Consider the following 26,396-nt stretch of genomic DNA (forward strand, 5'->3'; position numbering starts at 1 on the left):
GTTAAAGAGCAGTGTAAAAACCACCACTCTTGTGTTATGTGGGATTTATGTCCTTTAGTTCATTGATCTCCTGACACTGGGGGAACACACAGTCTTCCTGCCAACGTGTGGAGACAGCCCGGCTCTATCGGAAACAACCGGGAGGGCCCTGGGAAAGGCTCAGCTGAGACGAAGAGGCTTTCCTCAGACTTAGAAGACATGGTCCTTCCCGCAGGGAGGTTCTAGTCCTTCAGGACGATTCGACACGATGCAGCTCTCATGGAGATGTGTACAGGCCTGGATGGGCGGAAAGAAGGAGACAAAGCCTTCCCCCAAAATGTGACAGGTATATGTTTGCAAGGCGGAAAATGTGGGGAGAGGCATTCAGGCAGAAGGAACAGAATATGCAAAGGCATGACACAGCCTAGTTGTTTGGGGAACGCCCAGTAGTCTGTTAGAGCTGAACCATGAAGGACAGAGAGAGGACGAGGGGAACCATCGGGGGAGTTTCCTGCCAGGTAGGCAAGGATCAGCTCCTCAGTTCTTCTGGAAGGAGGTGCACACTCCAAGTAAAGAGCTTACAATCTAATTTGAAATTTAGCATAATGGCTACAAAATCATTTTTTAAATTTTTCAAATTTTTAGGCTCCAATTAATCCCCCAAGCAAATTATGTTTTCTTTGTTCCTCTTCAGTAAAAGTGACTTCCCTGTCACTCACTCTCCCACCAGGCGGGCAGGGATCTTAAACCCATCAAAGAACTCCTGCCAGAGGAATTACAGAGGGGCTGCAGGCCTTGGTCTTAAGGACGGTGGGGCGCAGCGGCTTGACCAACATGCCCTGGGCCCTGGCTGCGCTTGTCAAGGCCCTCACAGGTTCCCATTCAGAATCCACCAGCAACAAAAGAAACAGACGTCACCTAACCAGCTGTTGTCGCCCAATAGTGAGTCCAGCTACATGCTAGGACAAGGAGGCACAGGGAAAAAAGACACCGCGGCACACGAGAAAATTAATTCCAGTTGGATTAAAGAATTAAGTGTAAAATAAAAGAGGATCAAAATGTTAAAAATAGACTTTTGCTTGCAGCGAAGATGAAACAGATTTACCCTCCTATATGAAATAACCACAAAAACAAGACAGAATATATGAAAAAAACAGTTTTAAAGACACTGGACATCAGGCAAGCGAGGAAAGTGGCCCCTGAGAACTGGGTAGGAAACCAGGCGAGCTCTATGAACGCCTGGAGAGTTTCCAGCTGTGACAGAGGACCAGGGACCCTTACATCAGAATCCTGCCTCATGAAAGACTTAAATCTGAGTCTCTCTTCCCCCCACTTGCCTACTGGTACTCACTAGGCACAGAGTAGAGCACAGCCGGGCTTCCCACCGCTGCAGGTGTGGCCTCAGGACTGCAAAGGAGGGCCAGGCATGTACTTTCCAGAATGGAAAAGCCCAGTACAGTGGTCCAATGTGGAGGAAAGAACTCTGGCCTCAGGCAGCCCTGGGCTTGAATCCCAGCTCCTTTGCTTATAGCTGTGTGGCACTGGGTAAGTTATTTAACCTCTCTGAGCTTTAGTTTCCTCACCTGGCTACTGTGAGATAATATATGTAATGCATATAGTACAAAGCAGGTGCTGAATAAACGTTAATTACTATTACTGTTATTTGCATTCATTTTGGACTTACTACTTCCCAGAATGGTTACGTTGGATCTAGTGGGGCCAGAAAGCTCTGAGACACAATCCCTGCGCCCAAGAGGCCTGCAATCTAGTAGGAAGACATGAATGCTATGCGACATTCATTACTAGCCAAGCGATACTGAGCTCTCACTAAACGCCATGTAGTGTGCTAGGAAGTTCACATCATCCTGTTAGTCCTCCAAACAATACCGGGACGTTAATAGTATTATTATCTCCACCTCACAGTCAGGGAACCAGGCACCAGCAGTGAAGCAACATGCCAGAGGTCACAGAGCCAGCCTGTCCTGGAGCTGGGATGTGAACCCAGGCCGTCTGCATATGCTGTCTCCCCAGCACGCCCGGCACAAACCATGTGGACATCAGCGTGGAGAGAAGGGGCCCAGCTTCCCTCCCAACCAGCTGTGTGACCCTGGCCAAGCCACTTAACGCTCCACTGCAGGGCCAGACAGGCAGTTTCTAAGCCCCGTTCCTGCTCCACCTGCACAGTTCAGGGGACCGGAGTGAGGGGGGACTCGGGGTGCCCAGGGCTGGTCTCACCTTCCCCACGGGCATTTTTTGGGGTGTGAGGCTGCAGAAACCAGATCCCCAGTGACTTATACAGAGTTAACACCTGAAGCTGAATGGAGCCCACTCCGTGAGGAGAAGAGTGTGGGGAATTAGCCCCCAGCGGGGACCCTGGGCCCGTGGTTCATCTCCAAACAGACAAGCCCGTAAGTCTCGCGGCTGGCACAGCTCAATGACCAGGTGCCTCGGCCTCCCTAACCCCCAGGGAAGCAGGGGCCGTGGCCTTTGCCCCTTGAGGTGACTGCCCCTTCCTCACAGCCTCCCCCTTTGCAGGATAAGCATAACACACAGAGGTTTGATTAGATGGTAAGGAAAAAACTTAGAGCTTCTACTCTATTCCAGGGAGTACTTGATATCAGTATAAAAAAATCTCAACCACACGGTTTACATGTCAATAGGGAAGCATTTAGGTCTATTCAAACCATTCCTGCCGCAGCTCGGATCCAAGAGGAAAAACAAACCCCCATTCAAGTAGGAACCGGTTCTTCAGTGTCTCGCTTCGTCACCCAGCAAAGACAGCCAGGTGCTCCATTGCTTTGTCTCAGGACGACCTCAGTGAACTTCATCCCCTCGTTTGTTTGGCTTCTTGTCAGTCCCAGGCCCCCTGACATCTGCAGTACTTCCCCCACCCACCAGCATGTTGCCAGGAAAGCAGACACTGTAGGACAGGGCTGGTAGGAGTATAAATGGTGCGCGTGTCCACAGAGGGCAATCAGCAACGTCTATAAAATGATTTATGGACCTGTACCATCTGACCCAGAAATTCCAGTTTTGGCAACTTATCCCATAGATACACACACTCTACATGTACTCAAAGATGTACAGACAGGGGCGTTTACCACATACAGCCCACTGGTAAAGCAAAGGATAGGAAACAACCTATAGGGTCCTCGACAGGGGACCTGCTAACTGAATTACGGTGTCCCCCATGTGACGGGACATGGCATATCCATTAAACAAAGGGAACACATGTAAAGACAGCTCCGTGGAGCCTGACTGCACAAATGGCCCCAGATCTTCGTGGCTGCCTGAGTCCACATGCTGTGTGGCCTCTTGCACTGATCCTGGGCTTGGCCACATGCCTCGCTCTGACCGATGGCCCAGTAGCAAATCTGTTGCACGGAGAAGCTTGGGAAAGAGCTTACTCACTTCTGCCTCCCTCTTGCTTCTCGGTGACCAGCATGAGAACGTGCTCAGGCTAGCCTGGGAGTAGGAGGTTGAAAAGCCACGTGGAACAGAGCTGAGTCGTCCCAGCCACAGCCCCACCATATAAGAGAGCCCAGCCAAGGCCAGCAACATCACTGCGCTGACCCACGGCTGGCCGTAGATGCACAAGCGAGCCCTGGCAAGCCCAGAATCATGAAAAAAAATAAAAGGTGGTTGTTTTAAGACACCAAGTTTTGAGATGGTTTGTTACACAGCAAGAGATAATCTCAAAGATAGATACAAAATTGGGTGTGCCTTATGTTACTATTGTGGGTAAAAAACAAAAACCAACAAGATACTTTCTTATAAATATAACAGATATACACAATATTTCTGAAAGGACCTCCTAAGAGTGGTAGTTTTGTGAAAAGGAGCAAGAGGACATGGAGATGATGGAGGAAGGCAGTTACTTTTCGCTATTCCCTTTTGTGTTATTTGATTTTTATTACCATGCACATTATGGTACACAAAACACTAACTGGTTAATTTAAAAAGAAAAAGGATGGCCCATGTTACAGTGTGCTCTAAATCAAGAGTGGCTAGTTTGGTTGCCCACAGAGGGGTCCATACGACCTAGACCATCTCAGAACCAAGGGAAGGAGTTTCAAGTCTGTGGTTACCACCGAGAGCCCAGCTCCTGCTCTGCCGGGGCCACCAGCCTCTCACACATACACACCAGGCCCTCAGCATCCTTCCGAGGCTGTGGCAATCCATCTCACCTGAGGGTGCCTGGACATGCTGTACCTCCCTCCCTTCTCTTGCCAAAATCCCCAGCATCATTTGAGACACATCTCAGGGTCACCTTGGAGGAGCTTTCCCAGCTCCCTCGGCCGAGCTAATCACGTTCCTCACAGCACTCTGCACGTTCATTCATCAGCCAGCACTTATTCAGCACCTGCCAGCACCAGGGCCTTACAGCAGGGAATGGGACAGAGGAGGTCCCTGCCCTCACGGAGCTTACATTTCTAGACAGGGAGACAAAGAGGCAAACCAGAAAAAGGCCAGACAGTGGTAAGAGATGTTCAGAGAACTAAAACAGGCGGCGTGCTAGCGAGTGACGAGGGGACTGCTTGAGAGTGGGAGGTCAGATCAGGGAAGGGGTCTCCACGGAGAGTGCACTGAGACTTGAACGACCAGACAGAGTGAGCCGGGCAAGGATCTGAGGGAAGAGCATGTTCTCAGCCCAAGTCAGGGCCCTGCGGGGGGAGCGCAGCCGGTGTGTTCTAGGAACAGCAAGCAGGCCAGTGTGGCTGGAGAAGGGGAATGGATTGGAGTGGGGTAATCAGAGAGGTGGGGAAGAGCAGAGCGTGAACATTCTCGAAGACTGCGGTGAGGGTTGGGCATTCACTCTAAATGCAAGTGGAAGTCTTTGTAGAGGGCAGCAGTGTGTAAGCAGAGGGAAGAAATGACCTGATTTAGGTTTTGAAAAGCTCCCTCTGTCTGCTGTGTGGAGAAGGAACTCAGGGTTGGAGTGGGCGGAGGCAATGGCAGAAACCGTCAGGTGGCTACTGTAACAGTCAGTGAGAGGTGACAGTGACTCGGACAAGGAGGTGAGAGGTGAGAAACGGTGCAGAAAGGGAAAGACAGACTGAGTGAGGACACAGTCTGGAGGTAAAATAAACAAGACTTACTAATGGATGGGCTTGGAGGTGTGGGAGACAGAATAAAGCCCCCCTCCCAAATTCCATGTCCTAATCACAGGAACCTATGAATGTGCCACCTTACATGGCAAAAGGGACTTTGCAGATGTGATTAAGTTAACGATCTTGAGATGGGAGGACTATCCTGGATTATCTGGGTGGGCCCACTGGGTCCTTAGAAGAGGGAAGTAGGAGGGTCAGAGTTCAAGGAGGAACTGTGAGCAGGGGTCGCAGTCACAGGGAGAGAGACTGGAGGAAGCTAAACTGCTGGCTTTAAAGATGGAGGAGGGGCCACGACCCAGGGAAGGTGGGCAGCCTGTAGAAGCTGAAGACAGGGACACACATTCCCCCCTTGAGCATCCAGAAGGATCCAGCCCCGTTGACACTTGATTTTGGCCCAATGAGACCTATTTTAACTTCTGACCCCCAGAACTGTAAAAGAACAAATTTACATTGTTTTAATTTGTGATAATCTGTTATAGCAGCAATAGGAAACTAACACACGAGGGATAAGGAAAGGAGAGGGAGTTAAGATAAATCCCAGATTTTAGATTGCACAGTGGAGCAAACAGTGGTACCATTTTGCCATTTACTGAGGTGATGAGGAATAAAACCAAGAGTTCTGTTTTGACCAAGCTAAGTGACATTTGATATCCAAGTAATCATGTTGGTGGATGGAGGTCTGGACCAAAGCTGGAGGAGAATGAATGGCAAAGACTAGGGAAGAGAAACCAGGACCCTGCCTGCTACAGAAACCAAGATTAGGAAGTTTCCGGAAAGAGGGAGTGGTCAAGTGGGTTAAAAGCAGCTGGAATATGAAGGAAGAGAAGAGCACAAACATAATCATTAGATTTGGCAACATGTAGGCAACATCAGAGGGTGACCTTGACATGAGAAGTCTCGAGGGAGTTCAGAGGATACAAGCCCTGGGCTGAGAAGATGATGATTCTTTGAAGAGGCTTTGCTGAAAGAGATGGGGCCGGGGGGTGGGCAGTAATTAGACCGCAACGTGGCGTCAAGGAAGGTTGTACGTCACAGGAAAGTCTAGGGCATCTGTGTATCCTGAAGGGAACGACCCAGGAGACAGACAGACAGAGAACTGATCCAGGAGAGCGAAGAGATGGCGGCAGGAGCCAAGTCCTGAGAAGGCAGGAGCAGAAGGGGCTGCCGGCCTTTGAAAGGAACTGGAGCCTGTGACAGGAGGAGAGCGTGTAGACTTGGTGCTAGGAAATTAGGAGGTTTCCTAATTGTTTCTTTTTCCTCCATAAAGTATGAGACAAGCTCATGAGCTAGGAGTGAGGGGATGGCATTCAGAGAATGTAAAAGGTCTAAGAAGAAAAAGGAACATGTGAAATAGGCGTTTTGGAAAGTGGGAATACAAACACACTGGAAAAGCGGCAGTGCCTCTGAGGTCATTGGTCACCAAGTGGTCAGCATGGTGAGGGCTTCGTCCAGCAGCACATGGGCGGGCAGAGAGCTGGGATTAACCAGGGTAGGGCCATCGTTAGGCAGTAGGATGGAGAAGAGAAGGGCACATACCTCGACTGGAAAATATAGATTAGTTGTCCCCATTCCTGTTTTAAAATGTAAATCATATCAGGTTACTCCTTCCCTCAAAACTCTCCAATGGCCCCTCTCACCCAAAGTGAAAGCCAAAATCCTCATCATTTATTACCCCAGCTCTGACCTCCATCCTGTCACTCTCACATCCACGCTCTAGGTCCAGTGCTCCGCACGTAGTCGGTGTTCCACACATATTTCTGGAATGAAGCAACCAATAAGTATGTCCCCTCTTCATGGACAGGGCCCAAACAAGCACCTTAGTCTCTGGAGACTCGGCTCCCCGCAGCCCCTCGGGGTGCCTGGCATGGAGTCGGGGCTTGATCGTTGACTGAGACCCAGACCCTCCCATTTCTACCTCAGGGCCCCATTGCTCCCGGCTCCACTCTCTGTTTAAATCGTGGCCCCTGGCTATTTGGAACTCTTGACCGAAAGGCAAAGATGGCAAAAGTCAAAGATTAAGGAGCTCAAAAGAAGTTGGCAGAAATGATATTCTGGGAAAATCTTGGTAGTCGGAATCTGGGCTTCGTGCCAAACCCTCCTCCCCATCTCCACACACAATGCAGAAGCTGGAAGGACAGGATGGGAGAGTAAAATGTGGGAACAGAAGACAATACTTCCACTGCGATGGCAGAATAGACGAGTAAATTGATCTAACACACACACACACTTCCCCTACAGAAACCTAGCCTAAGACAAGAAAAGGTAACTTGAAAGTCATTGGCTTGGAGCTGGTTTGGCCTGTCCCCAGACCTCAGCAGGGCAGGAAGTGACTCTAAGGGGCAGGGGGGTTGTTATCAGGCCAGCCCAGAAGGCTTGGAAATGGCTCTCTCAGGAAGCCAGCTCCACACAGACAAGTTAAACGCACACCCACACAGTCAACAAGCATCTCTTGAAGATTCAAAGCCCAGTCCAGTCCCTGCCCTCAAGAAGTATGGTCTGAAGGGAGACAGGTACCACCGAGCCCTGCATGGTGGTGTGGAAAGACCACCAGGGACACCTAGAAGTGTCAGAAGCAAGTGAGGTCCGAGCTGTGCCTGAGAAATTTCTCCAAGTAAGGTAGCATTTCTCCAAGTGAGATTCTAGGGGGAAGGGAGACGGGATACAATTGGCATGTGTGGTGCTGCAGGGGCAGAGAGGAGGCCACCGCAGGGCGTGGCATCTAAGGGCCTGAGAGAACCACTTTACCAGGCCTCCAGGCCCAAGCCTCAATGGAGTGCTGACTCCCGTGGCCTGGTGGGCCCAGGAAAGGAAAGTGGCATTTACTGCAGGTCCCTGGACTTGGCACCCCAAGCAGTATCACCTCACCAACTGGACACTCCTCCAAGCCTGACTAACTTGAGAGAAAACACTGCTTCTCGTTAGACTTAGGCCCTGCAAGGCAGAGAGGGCGGTTCCCCAGGGGAGCCTCTCACAGCCAAGGGGCTGAGCCAGCCTGTATGTGAGGAGAGAAGAGGAACAAGGAGGGGTAGCAGAGGATACCGGAACCCCTGCCTAGGAAGGGCCACACAGCAAGTGTCCACCCTGCAGTTGACAAGAGACACAGGAAGACAAGGTCACAGGCATTCAGTCAGCCCAATCAGCAATCTATCAGCCAGAACTCACTCAGAGCCCCAGGCCAGCCCGAGCCTCAGTCACCCTAGGGATGACACCAAGAGTCTTAGATGTGGGACCACGCCTCGAGTGGACACTCCCTCCCCTGGGCCTCCACAGCCCTTGTCCCTCTACCCACCCTGGCCCTGACCACAAGTATGCCAAGTCTCTCCATTCTATACTTGCGCATAAGGATGGTGTTAGGGATCACTGCATCCCCGGTCCTCAGGACAGGGGCTGGCACACAGGAGTGCTCTGTAGGTTTGGTTGCTCAGAGGCTAGGTTGTTCATTTAACAACTGAGTACCTACTGTGTGTCAGACATGTTACTAGTACTTGGGCTATTGCAGTGAACAAATGGGCTATTGCAGCGAACAAAACAGCCAAAAGCCCTGCCCTCAGAGTGCTGACAGCCCAGTGGTCTCATTCATCTTTGTGTCCCTGTTACACATCACAGCACCCCCACATCCTATCCCTGGCCCACTGAAGAGCTGAATGAATGGCTGGAGGAGGAGGTCTGTGGAGTCTGCCAGACCCGGGCTGAAGCCCTAGTCCTGCATTTACCAGTTCTGTGACCAGCTAACACCGTGTGCCGTCGGCTTTGGGCCTTAGCCACAACTCAGTACACAGGAACCACCCGCCGCACATCTTTGCCGTCACCACTATTATCGTTATCCTCCTGCCTGCTTCCTCTACCCCCGGTGAAGGACTGAGTATCTGGAACTTTCTACTCTCCTTCCACACACAATGCTCCTGATTCAGTCAGGCTGCTTCTGATGATGCTGGTGCCGGAAATTGCATTACCTCATCTACGCCTCAAAACAACCTTTGAGGTGAAGAGTGAGGCTCAGAGAAGTTAAGTAACTCACCCAAGGCCAGAGGAGCAGTAAAGCGTCAGACCCGGGATCTGAACCTGGGTCTAAGAGAGCAGAGCCCTCTGCCTCCCCCTGCACTAGGGGTCCTTTCCCCTCTGCTGAAATACCTCCCTCCGCCTAACGGGGTGAAGTATCATCCCACTGCTCAGGACTAAGGTGGTTCCAGGACAAGCGACTTTCAGTGCTAAAACTGGCAAAACTCAGGCCACCTATGACAAGTCGGTCACCCTAAAGCCACAGCTCTGCCCAAGACCCTGGCACTCTGCCAGGCCTCACCCACTGCCAGCTAAGCCCACCCTGCCCTCAGCGCCCCAATAACCCAGCTGCACCTTGTAGCCTTGTAAGTGATGCTGTCACTGTTCTCTGTGGGCTGCAGGGTGACATTCTGTCCCAACACTTGGGCAATCATGTCTAATGTCTAGTCCTGGAACTCCCTGTGCCACAGTCACCTGGGCACCACTAACAATCCTGCTCCCTGAACCCCAACCCCACTAACACCTCCTGAGGCAGAAGCTCAGGCCCAGCCTGGGAATCTGAGTGGACAACCAGCCCCCAAGGGACTCAGCTCCCCAGAGGTTGAGTGATGCCCCGAGCTGTCAGCCACCTGTGGCTGGTGAGCTGCTCACTCTGTTTCTTCTGGTGCAGGGACCACACACAGCAGGTGCTCGGTATACCTGCTGAGGACTGTGGTGGAGGGCTGTAGCTTCCAGACCTGCCTGATCACACACATCACCCCAGACTCGATTTTAAAACGCAGATTTCCAGCTCCCATCTGAGACTGAGAGAATCGCACCCCCCACAGAAGGGAATCCACAATGTCCAGGCTCCCTTAGTTCAGTGCTACTCAGGGCGTGTCCACAGACCAGCAGCATCGGCATCACCTGGGAGCTTGTCAAGAATGCAGAAGCCCAGGTCCTGCCCCAGACCTGCTGTATCCACATCACTAGCAGTGGGCCCTGCAATCTGGGTCCTAACAAGTTGGCTTGGTGACTCCTTGACGTGACAAGTTTAGAAAAACATTAGTGTAGTAGAAAGAATAATGGAACCAGAGTCAGAAGTGGGCTAGAATCCACTCAATGAACATCTCCAAGCCTCAGTCTACTTAGACTCTGAATGAAGGAGAATTACAACCCCCGACCCCACTCCTCATGCAGCTGTTGTGATCATTAACCGAGATCCATGTAAAAGTTCATGCCCAGATCCGGCACAGAGCAGAAGCTCAAGAAATGCTTGTTCATTCTTCTTCCCTACTGGGACTGTTTTAACACCCATGAAGTCAGGGAAATTAAGGTTTAAGAGGATCAACTGATGTGCACAAGGTCACTTGGAGGGCAAGTGCCTGGGGATTCTGACTCCACGTCTGGCAGGCCTCTGACAGGACGAAAAATCATCTGTTCTGCCTAGTTCTGGCACCTCCACCACCCACTGCACTTGATGAACAGGGAGAAACCCGGGGGGCGGCAGGGGATCCAGCCACACTGTTAGGTTTCCTGTGGCTTGTGGCTGCCCTTTATATTTTATGTGGCACCCCTCTAACCCGTCTGCCAAACACTGCTCAGCTCGTCTTGGTGGCTGATGGGGTTGGTTTTGAGAGGTCTCAGAAAACCTCTTCCCTCTCGCTGGCTTCTCAGATGGAAAACACTGCCTGTCACACAAGTCAAAAACCTGCAACCCTCCACCATCTGCCAAGCATGAGGTCACCCAGAGGGGCAGGAATCCACCTATGTGAGGTCAAGGTGAACAGGAGCACAGGCTATTCCTGATGGAGTGCCCAGTGCACAGCTGGCCAGGCAGCTTGGGGTGCTCCCGGTAAGAGAGGAGGTGTACCAGTTAGAATGCCTTCAGTGGCAAAGCAAAGACCGAACGCCCAACTCAATGTGGCTTCAACCAGAAAGCATTTATTATCTCACATAACAAGAAGTCCAAGGAAGGGCCGCTCCCGGGGGGAGCCACCATCAGTTCATTGATGTAATCAGAGACCATGTTCTTCTTGTCTCTCTTTGCTACCCTCCATGGGTCGACCTTACTCCCCGGGAGCCCTCATGGCCACAAGATGGCTGCAGTTCCAGGCCTCAAAAGCAGGAACAACAATTTCCAGAGAAAGAAGAGACCATTTTTCTTCCTCCCTAAGCATGTATGTCACTCTCAAGCATGAAGAAATCTCTCCCAGAAGCCCCCCTCCCACCCTCTGATGTCTGGCTGGACATTGGCTGGAACTAAGTCACATGCTCGAGCCTCAACCAATCACGGGCAAGGGAGTAGACCCACTGCGGCCAGGGCCCGCCTACAGTGAAAGGCAAGGCACTTATGGAGGCTGAGAGTTGATAGGGGCTCAATGAGGAAGGAGGACAATGAATGGAGGGGGAGAATGCTGGATTGACAACCAGGGAGCCTCTGGCTGGCCCCAACTCACTTGACACCACCAGCCCCAAAGGTAAACACCAGTCCATGCAGGACACCACTTCTCAGGGAGGAGTCATCCCTTGCACTATGGCCCTCACTTCCATTTTGGAAGGCCCCGCCTAACTTTCTTAGGCCTGTTCCAGTTGCTCGGAGGCCTCCACTTGTGAGAGTCTGTGGGTCAATTCAACACAGCACACCAAGTACAGACTGTAAGCCTGAGGGCTCATTAAAGATTAAAGCAGAACTATGGCCCTCTGTCCTCTCGAAGCTGACCACCTTGGTGAGGACACAAGGCACACGCCAAGATAGGCGATGTCAGGGAGGGGAGACAGCCCTGACCTGAGATGGGAGATGATAACACCCCCACCATAGGACGGCAGCTCATATCCACGGAGGGCTTGCTCTGGGCAGCCACCCACCGTGCTAAGCACTTTCAGGTAGTTTTATTTTTTTTCCTCATTTGGTCTTTACAAACACCCTGCAAGTTTGGCACTGTTCTTACAGGTTCATAATCACTTATCCATAATTTCCAAAATCTAGAACTCTCTAAAAGCCAAAAGCTGGTTTTTGTTGTTGTTAACTTATTGGGCAGCAAAACCTCAACTGAACCAACATGAGGCTATTTATAGTCTCTCCCTTTTGCAATGCCTGCTCATATGTTTTGATGCAGAAATACTGACACGTTTTATTATGAAGTGCTGCCCCTGACCCCACTGCGAGTGTCACATAATGCCCAGTCTATGTGCCATGTTCTGAAAAATTCTGCATTCTGAAACTCATCTAGTCCCAAGGGTTTCAGAAAAGGGATTTGGGAAATGTGTCTCCACTTTACACATGGGGTTTCCCAGGGTGAAGAGACTCTCTTAGTTAGGAAACAGCAGAAACACACTTGGAGCTCAAGCAACTGCACTCTGGGGCCAAAACTCTGACCCACTCTGCTTGCTTCTGCCACTCGCCAGCTGGTGGCTTTAAGGAAGCCACTTCCCTCTCTCTCTATGTTTTCCCATCTGTAAAATGGGGAGGGGAGGCTGGACTAGATCAGTGGGTTTGAAATGTGGGGTTTTTTTGCTGAGGAAGATTCGCCCTGAGCTAACATCTTTTGCCAATCTTCCCCCCCCACACACCTTTTTTTCCCCATGAGGAAGATTAGCCCTGAGCTAACATCTGTGCCAGTCTTCCTCCATTTTGTATGTGGGTTGCCGCCACAGCATGGCTGACAAGTGGTATAGGTCCACGCCCGGAACCCAAACCTGTGAACCTAGGCCGCTGAAGTGGAGCGTGGAACGTAACCACTGCACCATGAGGCTGGCCCCCAAATGTGTTTTTTAAGGCATATTAGCCCTTCCTTCAAAGGAAACCTTAAGGAAAATGTCACTGGTCCCATGAGTGGGATCTGCCCACCCAGCCACCAGGCCCCAAGAGCATGTTCCCAGAGGGGTTCCTCGACAGCACAGCTTGAAACCTGCTACACAGTGTGATCTCTCAGGTCCCATCTGGCTCTCACACCGTATGGCTGTCTTCTCTGAGGAAACAGCCTTTTCTGTGAAGGAAGGACAGCTTGATGGACGGGTGGGCTTCTGACCTACAGAGAGGACTCCAGAGCCAAAAAGCATGAGCACAGGTGGAAAGACAAGAGCAAGGTGTGTGAGAGGGTCCAGGAAGCCAAACTAGCCACGGGGGCGGGGGTGCGCCAAGGTGACAGGAGGACATGCTGGAAAGAACATGCTGGAAAGGTTGGCTGATCAAGCGGATGAATGTCAGGAATCCTCCTCCCTCCCCACACGGAGCTTGAAATTCCTCCAAACGGGAGGCCAGGGAAAAAGCAGAGCAGTCCCAGCCCCACTGTGTGTAGCCACAAGGTCACAGTCCTTCTGCCCTGACTGCAGTGACCACGAGCCCCCATGCCCGGCTCAGCGCCATCAATATGTTATTGTGGAATAAGTGAATCTTCTGAATCCGAAAATCAGGGCACATGGTCTGCCACAAAGACATGATCTTTGTGGACAAGAGGGCAGCAGGACAGAGCGTTTGAAAGCAGGACAGCTGCCCTGGGAAGGCCAGGATGGAGGGTCACCGAGGTCTCACTGGTGCCCTTCCCCACTGTCTGGGGACAGTTTGACTCCCAGAAGTCTGCAGGACCCTGGAAATATCCAAAGAAGCCATTCTAAACAATAGTGCCACCTCTCACTCCACAGCAGACTCAGTCAAACCTCAGTCTTCCTTCCAAGGAAGCCCCTCAGGCTGGCCTGGGGTCCCCTGGTCCATCATTAATGCTCCCTCTTTGGGAAGGCTCCAGAGGCCTGAGGGAGACCAAGGAGCGGTCCAGGAGCCCAGCTCTCCTCCAGAAGGGGAAGCCACGGGGCTGGAGGCAAGAAGGCTATCCGTGCCCCTTCATCCAACAACGGGAATATCAGCTACCGGCAAATACAAGACCTTCACTCCCACTCAATGGTCTAAACACATTTTGTAACCAAACTTTGCCCCAGAAATATTCTTGTTTCAGGCACCATTTCCCTACCTACCAAGAGGAAATTAAAATGCCCAAAATTACACCTAATCAGAAGGGTCATGATCCTTCAAAGGACAAACTACCATTTGGGGCCTAACTATACTAAGTGAGCTCAATAACTGAGCTGCCTAAGAAGATTAACAGACTGGGGGAAGGGAGGAGAAGCAGACACTGTCTCAGAAAGGGAGTGGCCGTCTGTGGGGCTGGCACAGGCCTCCAAAACACCTGTTTCTGTCATGACATATGTGGGCATCCTGACCAGACACAAGCTCAGGTGTGTCCTTTCTAGGTCTCCCACTCTCTTTTCTTCCCAACCAGGTGACACACAGGACATGGCCTGCCTTGCCCAGGGTTACACTGAGTCAGCTGGAAAAGAGTGAACACCAATTTTTCCACGTACCAAAGTTTACATATGTCAACTCGCGTCATCCTCACAGCCACCCTAATGGAGGAGGTATTAGGAACCCTGTCTTACCAATGAGCAAATGCAGGCTCCAAAAGGTTAAGTAATGGGCTCGAGGTCACCCAGCCAGCTACAGGTAGAGTCTGAATTGAAAGCCAGGTGCCACATCACTGCACTTTTTCACATAGCAGTGAACTTCACCATTGGGTGGCTGGAGGGTGACATTCCAGGGCATGAGGGTAGCTGGTACTGCCCTCCCAGGGGCCACCAACATGCAGTTCTCCATCATAACCTCTGACCCCCTCAGGCTGCCACCTGAGCTCCAGACCAGGGCAGCTCAGACTTTCCTGTGCCCACGAATCCCCTGGACACCTTGTTAGGATGCTGATTCTGACCCTGCAGGTCTGGGCTGGGGCCCGAGAGTCTGCATTCCTCACACGCTCCCAGAGGATGCCCAAGCTGCTAGTCCCCTGACCACACGGCGGACAGCAAGAGCCTAGACTGGAGTGGAATTTTCTCCCACCTCCTTACCTTGTGGGATCACCCTCTTGCTGAAACTCACCAGGACCTGGCATTTGGCTGCAACACATTTGGTTTTCTCGGATGGAGTGATTAACATGGGGACTGTGGTGGGATATGAGGCAGAAGGATTCTGGGTTCTGTTTTCTGCTTGGCATTTGCCCTTTTCTTCCTTATCCACCTCTTGGCAAAACTGTCTAAGCCAATTTATCTCAAAGGAATCCGGCTGGAGCAGCATGCTCTGAAAGTGTCCATTATTCAGAGCCCTTAATGGGGAGGGACTGCCACGCTCCTTTCCCATTAGAAGCTAATGCTGCTGAGTGGGGAGGCCGCTGCATTGAGAATCTAAGGCATTGAGAATGAGTGATTTCTCTGCTCGGAACCCTCCCATGGCTCCCATCTCACGCAGAGAAAAGCCAAAGCCTTAACCATGACCTACGAGGTTCTGTGATCTGGCCCGGCCACCTTGCTGCCCTCATCAGGCCTCTGCCCTTGAAGTCCCCTCCCTGGAACATGCTTCTCCACCACCTTAGGTCTTAGCTCAGACATCGCCTTCACAGTGAGGCCTTCCCCGGCCACCCTATCTAAACTAGGAGTCCCTGCGCCCCCACCACCCCACCCCCAGAGCACTTCTCCCCCTCCCCCTCTTTATTCTGATAGCACTTATCACCATAGACATCCTGTAAATTTCATTTAACGATTTCATTTTTTATCTGTCTCCCTGCTCCTTCCCCACTAAAACGGGGGCTTCATCAGGGCAGGGATGTTTGTCATTTTTGTTCACTGATATATCCCCGTGCCTAAAACAGTGGCTAGTGCATAGCAAGTACTCAATATTTGTGGAATGAATGAATGAATGAATGAAGGGCCTGCCTCCGAAGGTGCTGGGCTCTGTGGCTAGCCCTGGGAGTCATTAGCCCCTTTGATTCTCATAAGAACCCCTACAAGGTAAGTCTTTTAATCCCCATTCTAAGACGAGGAAACTGAGGCTCAGAGTGGTTAAGGGATTTGGCCAAGGACATCGAGTTAGGAAATGGCAGGTCTGGGACTCTGGCACCAATCTGGCTCATTCCAAAGACCGTGTGTGCTCTTTGCTGCCTGTGGCTGCCTCCAAGGTAACTATCTTAGGATGACAAACATGACATTAACTCGCTTTTCTTATTCTAAGCAGCAAATGCTTTAGCTTAAGGATTTTGCCAAATCTGCCCAGAAATCTAGTGCACCCATAAGGGTCTAAGGAGGAGCTGGTGCCCCCAAGGCCAGGAGGAAGTCACACTGACAGCCCAAGGAAGCCCCTACCAGCCAAAGGAAGGGAAGGACCCTTCTTCAAACACTTGTCTGAACCCCAAAGAAAAGCCACAATAATTCCAGTTTTGTTTCATCTTTTTCTTTGATTTATTTTTTTATCTTCCTGAGCAATCTTCTTTGACCTTTTCAAGTCTGGGTAACTTTTTGCCATCAATGGCTGCTGCTCACCAAGTGGATTCTGGGGCAGAAATCTCTCTCATGAGTTTCCCAAAACTAGACTTGCACAAGGACCCATGGACCACTGCGCCCCATACAACCCCCTCCCCCTCAAGCTCCATTAATGACAGTGGCTTAGGCCACAGGGACCAGGACCTGGGAAGGGAGCCTTGGGGGGCTGTGAAGGTAAGACGAGCCCATGCCACTGAAAGGCCATCCACTCTCTCATTCCAGAGACCACCATAGTTTGTGTCACTCCACCTCCCCTACCTGTCATTCTCAATCACATTACCTCGTCCGCTTTCTTTAAATCACCTCTCACCATCTGAAGCTCTCCTATTTATTGATTTCCATGTTTGCTGTCTCGGAGGAGGAGGTTAAGTACCTGAGGGTAGGAGCTTGGTCACTGCTGTCCACCACTGTTCTGTGCCTGGCACAGGTGGGCACACAAACACTGGTTGAATGAATGAGTAAATAAAGCAGGAAACAAGTGGGTTCTGAAGGAAAAAACCAGCAGGCTCACAAATGAACCCATTTAATCCTAACATCAACCTGCAAAGAAGGTATTATATGCGCACACAGCTGGGAAGTGACAAAGTAGACCCAGGATTGTCCAACTCCCAGAAGAAACAAGAAGATGCTGCAGGTAAGGAGAGGAGACGCAAGAGGACCAGCTGGTGAGCCTTACAGGGAGGGCAAGGTCAAGCTGCCAGCCGGACCCAGGGGGCTGAACACTTTTCCTCAAATGCTGACTTAACTGAGAAGAGTCAACATTTTCCACCAAGCTGAGCCCAGGTAGGTCTGTGCTTCCTCCACGCCCCTGGGATGATCGTGGCACCTGCATTCGCCCAGGAAATACCTGCCCAAAACAAGGTACCACAGTTGAGAGTGTGCAAAACCAAGTTCTTATTTCGAGGCGCTAATACAAACATAAACCATCCTTGAAGAGGACATGCAACATCCCTTTCCATTTCTGGGTAGTTCGAGGTGAAAATAGTGCAGATGTCCTTTCTTAGAGCAGTATCATTCATTCATTCACTCTCATTCATTTGTTCAGCCAACATGTGCTCTCCCAGCCTCAGGAACCCAGACACGAAATAAGACAAAACCTCTGTCCTCTCACCAGGCCACTGGTGCCTGTGGTTTTGGCGGGCACTAAAAGACACGCAAATATTAACGATACTTGCTTCCAAAACAAATAAGACCACGTGGAGCTGCGCTCTGAAATGGGATTTTGGATGCAATTTTGATTCCACTGGGTAAAGAACCAATTCAGTCAACGGGGTCAGAGACTAACTCCAGGCACCAGGTTCCCACTCAGTGGCCCCCTCAGACCCCTGCCTCCTCTAGGAACCAAACCCCTCACCCATCCAACCCCATTTCCCAACATTCTTCAGCCACATTCTCACCTCTCTCCACAATAGTCTCCCTCTGACTCTATTTCCCCTGGATTCCCAAACCCGACCTCCCTAGGTCCACAGCTTTGACATCCTACTCTCTGAACCCCAAGACACACATCTCAACCTGCCTTCCACCACAACCCCACACACACCCCCAAATCTGAGCTTCCACCTGGAGCCCCTCGAACACCATGTTTACTAACCATATTTCCCAGGGGTCTCTGTTCAACACCCCCATTCGCAGGACCCCTATAAATACATCCTGACTTCCTGAGTGCACCATACACACACCCTGGAATCCTCTACACACTCACATCCATGTCCTAAGGGAGCATCTTCCTCCATCCCCTCCAACTTCTTAGAACCCCAAGGCGGGCCCCTGACCCCCTGGGTCGCGGGTGCAGCAGGCGACTCCCTGAGCCCCCGACACCCCGACCCCGCAGAAGCCCGCCATGCACGCTGAACTCTGGGACGCCCGGCACAAGCGCTCGCCCGCTGGACGCCCCCACCGCGTGATCCGGGGCCCCCCGGCGCCGGACCCGCGCACATCCCCGGCCGCGGCGCCCTGGCGGCCCGGCCGCGCCCCTGCCCGCGCCCTGGGGGCCGGCGCAGCCCGGCGGAGGCCGCGGCGCCCCCCGCAGCCCAGGCCGGCGCCCGGCGCGTACCGTTGGCGATGAGCTTGGCCGACAGCTGCTTGACGAGCTCGGGGAGCCGCTCCCACTGGCACTCGGAGCGGCAGCGCTCGATCTCCGTCTCGAGCCGCGAGCCCGCCTTCCTGGTCGCCATCGCGGCCTGGCCGGGCCCGGCCCGCCGCCCGCAGGCCCCGCAGGCCCCGCCGCCGCCGCCCGGGCGCCTCCGCCGCCGCCTCCCGCCGCCGCCGCGGGCTCGGGCTCGGGCTCCGGCTCCCGGCTCCGCGGCGTAACGGGAGCGCCGGCTGGGGAAGGGGCGGGGAGGCGGCGGCGGGGCCCCGGGCGCCGCGAGGAGCGGCCCCTGCCGGCCAGGGCCGGAGCCACAGCCGGGGCCGGGCCGGGGGCAGCGGGAGGCGCGAGGGAGGGCGAGGTGCGGGGAGGGCGACCTGGAGCGGGGCTGGGGCTGGGGGAGCCCCGAGGTGGAAGGGCTGGGGAGGTGAGGACGGCGCGGGTGGCGGCGGGAGGGAGGGAGGGAGAGAATGGGCGCGGGAGCGGGCGGACCCTCAGGAATAGGGCCTAGAAAGGGCAGTGACCCTGGAGAAGGTCACCGGCCGGGCAGGGCTCGTGGGCCTGGGGCCTGGGATGAGAGGCGAGGGGGAGGGGGAGGCCTGCCTGAGCTTGCCCGCCGTCTCAGGTTTCAGGTGGATCCCTCCGGACCAGGGTTGGCCTGTGCCCCTGAGTAGGCCCCTCTCTGCCCGCACCCAGCCCGAGGTGGGCGGAGAGTCCTCCGTCTCAGGCAGGCCCAGCACCTGCCCAGGGTCCATAAATGTCTGTTGAGTTGAACTGAGCCAGGCAAGGACTGCTACCCGCTCAGATGCCAGCTCCCTTGCCCTCTGAGGAGGACGCACAGTCACCAGTGGGCCTTCCTTGTCTCGGCCCTGTAGCCTGAGAGCTGGGACCAGATGTCCAAGCTGTGCATTGTTTCTGTTATTCCATAATTATGGAGTGATCACTTACTATGTGTTAGGCACTGTTCTAGGTGCTGCGGATACAGCAGAGAACTAAACAGATGAAATTCCTGCCTTAGTGGAGCTTATGTTCCAGTGAGGGGATAAATGAACAAAATAAAGTAATAAACTAGAAGGTAAAAATGGCTATTTGAAGAAACAGAACAGGGTCAAGTGCGGAGAATAAAGAGTTGAGAAGGTGGAGGGTGTTGCAATTTTAAATGGGACAGTCAAGGATGGTCTCACTGAGATGACATTTGACAAAGACTTGAAGAAGGCAAGAGAGAGCCATGAGGATATCCCTGGGGAAGAGCATTCTAGGCAGAGGAAACAGCAAGTACAAAGGCCCTGGGGTCTTTTTGGTGAGGCATATTTGGTGAGTTGGAGGAACAGCAAGGAGACCAGAGAGGCTGGAGTGCACTGAAGGGGAGGAGGGAAGCAGGAGAGCTCAGAGGTGGGGGTAGGAGTTGCCGGTTCAGGGAGGATCTTGTGGGCCATTATAATAAAGACTTTGGCTTTTACTGTGTTGAAATGGGCCATCCATGCAGGGCTTTTAACAAAAGAGTGCCATGGTCTGACCTACATCATAGGAATATCACTGTGGCTGCAGTGCTGAGAATACTGCCAGTAGTTCAGGAGAGAGATGGTGGTGGATGACCCGGGGTGGTAGCTGTGGGGGTGGTGAGGGTGTTGGATGCTGGATACTGCGTTTGAGGATGGAGCTGACAGACTGGAACTCCAGATATGAGGAAGCACCAAGTCATAATAAGCATCATCCCTTCTAGGGGTGCCTGACTCGAGCTCTCCAAGAGTTCTCACATGCAGGTTCGTCTCTCATCCCCTGGCAGCCCTGGGGCTGTTCTTGAGAAGAACAGACATTGTGAACCCCATTAACCAATGAGGAAGCTGAAACTCAGGCATTAATAGATGTGAGGAGGGAAGATGGGGAAATGCCTTCTGACCTGACCGCCATAACCTCAGGCACCCCCAAAGACCTCTGAGGTGATGAAGGTTGACCTGATGGGCCTCAGACACTGTGGATAGCCTAAGGAAAAGAGAACTAGAATGTGAAAGTTTCAACAGGGAACCCTTTGGTGCCCTGGTCCCTTGGTTCCACCAAGAGGGAATAGGAAAAGAGAAGGAATCTCCACAGGAGATATTTCCCTACCCACCAAACCCTCATATTCTCCTCTCAACTCTCGCATGGAAGTCTGTCTCTCCAGACATTTGCCTGGAATGTTCTCTCCCCTCTGGTCCAGGAGGGAAATTCCTGTACATTCTTTGAGACCCAGGCCAAAGGTCACCAAGAAGCCTTGCTCGACATCTGACAGATCCTCTGTGATCCCACAGCAGTGTTATTTCCCTCTGTGATAGGACTTCTAATGATGAACTTCATCATGTAACAACTGATGTTTATACTGCCTCAGTTGCCACCCTGTAATGTAAATTTCTGGTGTCCATCTCTCCGCTCTCCTAGCTGAGAAGTTCCAGGATAAGGCCTGTGTCTTCATGACGCCAGAGTGAAGCTGGAATCCTGACTTGGCGTGTGCTGCCTGGGCAGTGGCCTTTCACCTCTCCGTGCCTTCCATGCTTCAGTTCCTCAGCTGTAATACCTACTACATAGAGTTGGTTGAGAATTAAATGAGGAAATACAGGTAAAGTGCTTAGAATAGAGTTAATACACCGTAAGAGTGCAAAAACTGCAAGCTGTCATTCTGTGTCTCTGTACCCCTTGCACCCAGCCTAGGGCCTGGCACAGTGTAGGCGCTTGAGTGAAAGAGTGAATGAATGAATGAGGCTGGAGATCTCCAAGGTCTAGAACCAGCCTACAAATGTTCTACTTTAGGATTTAACACAACAATAAGTATATGTGACTACATTTGAGGCTTCACCTTCACTGCAGGCCACCCCGAAAGGGGCCAACACTCACAGAGTACTTGAAACTATTTGCTTGAGCCCTGAGGTTGCTGGGGTATAGGGGTTCAGAGCAGAAGCTGACAATCATTGTCAGCCTAACCCAGCAGAGAGAAAGAACCTTCTGGGCCTTCAGTGTGTGGAGCCCGAGAGCTGGGCTGCATAATCTCCGGGCTCATTCCCACGTCTGCGATGTTTTGATCCTCACCCATTGCCCAGGCTGTTCTGGAAGCTGCCACAACAACCCTAGAGACATACCAATGATTGCATGAGAAGAAGGTCCCCAATTTGTTTTCTGGGTGAGTTTACCTGCAGGTGGCACTCAGGGAAATTCAGGAGTAGGGAGTCATTTGTGCTAATAATAGAAATTAAGCCAACATCTTTTTTGCAGGCTTTGGTATTACAGGTTTGACAAGGATGTGAAAAATCACAGCCTATAGGCTGAATCAACCTTGAGACCTGGTGATGCTCAGCAGGAAAGAGGCTAAGTGGAAGATAGCTCAGGAAGTCTGACTACAGGCTAATTCCTTGAGAAAAGCTGACTTTCCAGGAGCAGTGGAGCCGAGCTATAGGCTCAGAGTGAAAGTCCGTGCAAAGAGGGTGCCTCTGTGGTCTGGAAACCTCCCAGTCCTTTTCCCCTGGAAGCCGGGGTCCCCTGTACGACTAGAATAGGAGGAGACACGAGTGAGAGGAGGAGTCAGGGCCTTTGACCTCTGCCCCTAGGTCACCTCCACAGACAGGCCTTCCCTCACCACCCTCCCCAAACCCGCTCCCTGCCATTCCCTTCACTCCCTATCCTCTTACTCCGCCATGATTTTCTTCTTGTCACCACCCGATTTATATTTGTTAGTTTAGTACGTATTGTCTGTCTCCCCTGACTAGAATGTACGTTCCTTGAGGGCAGGGATCTGTGTGTGGTTTTGTTCATCCCAGCACTGAGAACGCTACCTGGCACGTAGCTGGAGCTCGGTGAATACCTGTTGAAAGGATGGATGAGTAGAAGGAAGTTGGTGGGGCTGGGGTGGGACAGGTGGACTCCAGGCCTGAGCATCCCAGCGGACAGGCTCAGAGAGAAGTGGGAATCAGCTTGCTGAAGGAGATGGGTCAGGTTTAATGGGGAGACAGAAATCCAGAAAGAGGAAAGGACCGGGGGCCTCAGTGTCCTAACAGGACAATCACTTCTAACCTTTGACCTCACCACTCGGGGCAGCAGCCCTGTCATCTGGCTGCGCAGCCTGGGGGCTTTGAGCCGTGAGCAGCTGGCAGCTGTGGGCGGGAGCTCCAGCAACGCTCGTGAGGATCCTGGAAACCACGCAGCAGCTTGCAGGCCCGGGGCTTGAGTGGTGACAGCTGCGGTGCCTTGGGACCGTGTTTAATTCTGAGATATTTGATACATAACAAAACACATTATCACCAGGGAGCCGTGTGACTATCCCAGAGTTAACCACCAGCTTGATTTTTGTGTTTATTGTACCCCTGCTTTTTTTTAAGTAGTTTTATCACCAAACTCACTTTCTGCCATAGCGTGTAATATGAGTGTAATATATAACCCCACACATGATATTGTTTGGTTTTGTGCTTCCGAAAGAAGGTGTCATGTTCTGTAACTTGCTTTTCTGCTCATTATGTTCCTGAATTTGTCCTTGTTGCTTGTAGCTGTGGTTCGTTCCTTTTCTCTGCTGTGCAATATTCCATGGCATGACTCTGCCACACTTGAATTATCCATCCTCCAGTTTTATTGTATTTCCAGGGCCCAGGTTTGCTTTTGTGAACAAAGCTGCTGTTTATAAAAGTTGTATCAGTGCCGTTGTTTTGAGCAGGGTTTCTGAGGATGATTCAAGATGGCTCTGTGCCCCTCTCCCCATCTGAAGTACTCTGGGGGTCCCCTAACTTTCTTCCTAAGGGCCGCCTGCTGCTACCTGGAGCCATGGTTCCCACTGTTGGGACAAACCATGGGAACCTGGCTGGGCAACTCGGCTGCTGGCACTGAAGCTGGTGTTTCTAATTTACTGCCTGTTGCCATTTGAGAGGGATAGCCAGATGTAGGAGGCTGGCCGGCTGCTCAAGGAGGGCCTCAGCATGGCATGACCCGCAGATGGAAACCATGTTCCTAGGGTGGCCTTCAGCTTTGCAAGTCCAGAAACATGTGGGTGCTCCAGGGTGTTCCATCTACTCCCACTAATGAAGCCCACTGGAGACCATTGTTCACACTCCATGCCAACTCTCATGTATGATGGAAACTATTTGCCCACTATCCCATACCTGGAGACCCCATTCCCAATGTCAGGATGCATGCAAAGCTGAAATGCTTATTAGGAGGTTGTTTGGTGAGCATAGACTTGGAACCGGAGAGGGGAAAGTCTCAAGAAGGTCATCATCCAGGCTCTGTGGGCTCTGTGGGCTCTGTGGGCTGTCTTAGTCCCAATCTTGAGTGCACCTCTCCATGGCTGAGAATATCCACGTGTCCCAGATCATGAGGCTGGACCAGCTGTGTGAATGTTCACTTCTTATCTCCATCCACGCCGACATTGCATAGGCTTTGGACACCATAACAACAGTCAAGTTGGGTTTTGGTTTAAGCTTACGCGATAGGAATCCCTTATCTTTTTTGTGTGTATGAGGAAGATTAGCCCTGAGCTAACATCCATTGCCAATCCTCCTCTTTTTGCTGAGGAAGATTGGCCCTGGGGTAACATCTGTGCCTATCTTTCTCTACTTTATATGGGACGCCACCACAGCATGGCTTGACAAGTGGTGCATAGGTCCGTGCCCGGGATCCGAACCTGCGAACCCTGGGCTGCCGAAGCAGAGCACGTGAACTTAACCACTATGCCACCAGGCCAGCGCCCAGAATCCCTTATCTCCGTGAGTATTTGTTTCACACTCAGAGTTCTGGGGACACTTTCCTGTTATCCTATATGCCACCTGTCCTACCTTCCTCCAGAAAGGCAAAAAGTGGCCTTATGATAAAATACCCACTTATACGTGTAAATGAACAGCAAAGTAAAGATCAGAAACTACATAGATACAGAGGAGATTATTGTACCTGTCACAAAAGAGGAGACTGTTCCTGAGACTGTGACTAGACTGATTTTTGAGCTTCCTAGCAGACCAGGCACAGAAGAAAACACATGGAGTGGTTGGATTTGAATAATGCAGTTGATTCACACATCTGGAGTGTTAAAGGGCAGTCAGGAACTAGGTAAGCACAAGGGATCCGGTTGTTCCTATGGAGTTGTGTTAGCAAACAGTTGTGAAGCTTTTATTTCAAGCACTGTACTAAAAAAAAGAAGCTAATTCTCATTCTGTGTGAAGGAGCCTCCCAGACACAGAATCTTCTTAGGAATTGTGAGTGATCTTCCTCTGCACAAGGCACTAGCGTGCAAGGTCACCACAAAGTCACCACATGCATGCAAGGTCACCACAGTTCAATTCAGTTCAGAACACTGACTGAGCATCTACTATGTGCCAGACAGCGTTAGGCCCTGGGGATACAGCATCCTATAAAGTGTGATCCCATTCCTCAAGGAAATCACAGTCCAGCTTGGAAAAGGGACAGAGAAGTGAACAGCAGCTCTGCCATTGGACTCAGATGAGTACCAGGGACTGGAGGAGCCCTTGGCTCACCTGGAGGACTTCAGGAAGTCTTCCTGGAGGTGGTAACCCCTGAGCCAAGCCTTAAAAAAAAGGATTTCAGGTCTAGTCTGCTCGCCAACTCTCCCCATCTAACAGAATGGACCTGAGTTTTCAAAAACCCTAAACTCAAAATAGAGTCAGAGCATTCAGACACATCAAGCCCCAGATCACTCCCACCATCAGATGAGAAAAATCTCACAGCTTGGTCTCCTTTCCTGTAGCAAAGCACCTGTTGGTCAGAGAGGTTGGGGATGAGGGCTCATCTGACCTGCTGGCCAGCCAGGGAAGCATACAAACACTTCTGATTGTTTTCTTACCCCCAAATCTGATGCTTGCAGGACTAAAACCATGCTGACTGCACAGACCTTTCCCTGGGGACTTGTGGGCATTCCTTTCCTTCTGGCGTTTGGGGGTCATCCCTGGACGAGAAAAGCAGGAGGCCTGAGTCAAGCCCTGCCTCTACCCCATCACCAGCCGGTTTATGATCAGGTGCCCTCGAATCTCCTCATCTGTTTAAAAGGAGGGCGCTGCTCTAGGAGGTTGCGGGGCTCCCGTCCATGATTCTGTCCTGTCAAAGTGAGAATTGGGTAGTTGTTAGAATGTGAGGAAACCCGGGTTATCCCTTATTGGTATGTGGGTATGTGGGTTCTCCTACAAGCCGGGGTTCCTGGACTGCAACGCGGTTCAGAGCTCTCAGGCAGCAGATGGGTGGGCGGAGGCGGGGAGGGTGGCACTGAACTTGGAGTTACGAGCCCTGGATCTGATTTTCATCTCTGTAACTAACTGCTGCATAAGATCATGCTGGAGAAATTCATCGACTGCGAAGCAAGACAAAACTTGTCAAAATACGTGATTAAAATAAGGGAATAAATGTGATCTGTCAGGTGCTTAGGAAGGGAAGGGGGAGGATGAAGGTACCAGCTAAACCCCGGTAACACACCAGTCAAAGGTCAGCGCGGGAAACCAGTACTTTGGCTGGTTGGAGGGAACACTCAAGTCGGTCTCAGAAAGCCGAGTTTTCCTCCCGAGGGATCTGTTTGCAGACAAGCCCTCAAGGCTTGCAGACCCCGTTAGAACTCAACCTGCCTTCAGCCTTAGGGGGCGGGGCCCGCTCCCGCGCCGGAGCGCTAATGGACGCGGCAGGCCCGGCGCGGAGGCCGGCAGCCAATCAGAGAGCCTCCCGATGAGGTCATGGAGTTCCTCGGCGCTTCATTGGCGGATCCGCCGCGAGGCGTCGGCGCGGACCGCGGGGTGGGCGGCGGGTCGCAGCTGGGGACCCCGGGGAGCCGGGGGTGGGAGGGCGATTCCGCAAATTTTCTCCCAGCATTTATTTACCCTGAGCAGAAGCCACGCGATGAGTCCGGGCCGGTCTCCTCCTACAGGGAGAAACGAAAATGC

General features: G+C 52.0%; 1 protein-coding gene across 5 annotated transcripts in view; it reads right to left on the bottom strand.

The window, feature by feature from the left end:
- The window catches only part of TTC7B (tetratricopeptide repeat domain 7B), a 253,328-nt gene extending 234,390 nt beyond the window's left edge, over positions 1–18,938 (bottom strand). For 2 of the 5 annotated variants that reach the window (XM_058567542.1, XM_058567545.1), the window contains exon 1: positions 18,478–18,935. In XM_058567542.1, the coding sequence (XP_058423525.1) occupies positions 18,478–18,598 (121 nt within the window). In that variant the 5' untranslated portion in view covers positions 18,599–18,935. Of the gene's footprint in view, positions 1–18,477 lie in introns of all 5 variants that reach the window. The other 3 variants (XM_058567543.1, XM_058567544.1, XM_058567546.1) reach the window with 2 other exon arrangements.
- Positions 18,939–26,396: the final 7,458 nt, after the last annotated feature.

This window comes from Diceros bicornis, chromosome 24, assembly GCF_020826845.1.
Source record: "Diceros bicornis minor isolate mBicDic1 chromosome 24, mDicBic1.mat.cur, whole genome shotgun sequence".
NCBI classification, from domain to species: Eukaryota; Metazoa; Chordata; class Mammalia; order Perissodactyla; family Rhinocerotidae; genus Diceros; species Diceros bicornis.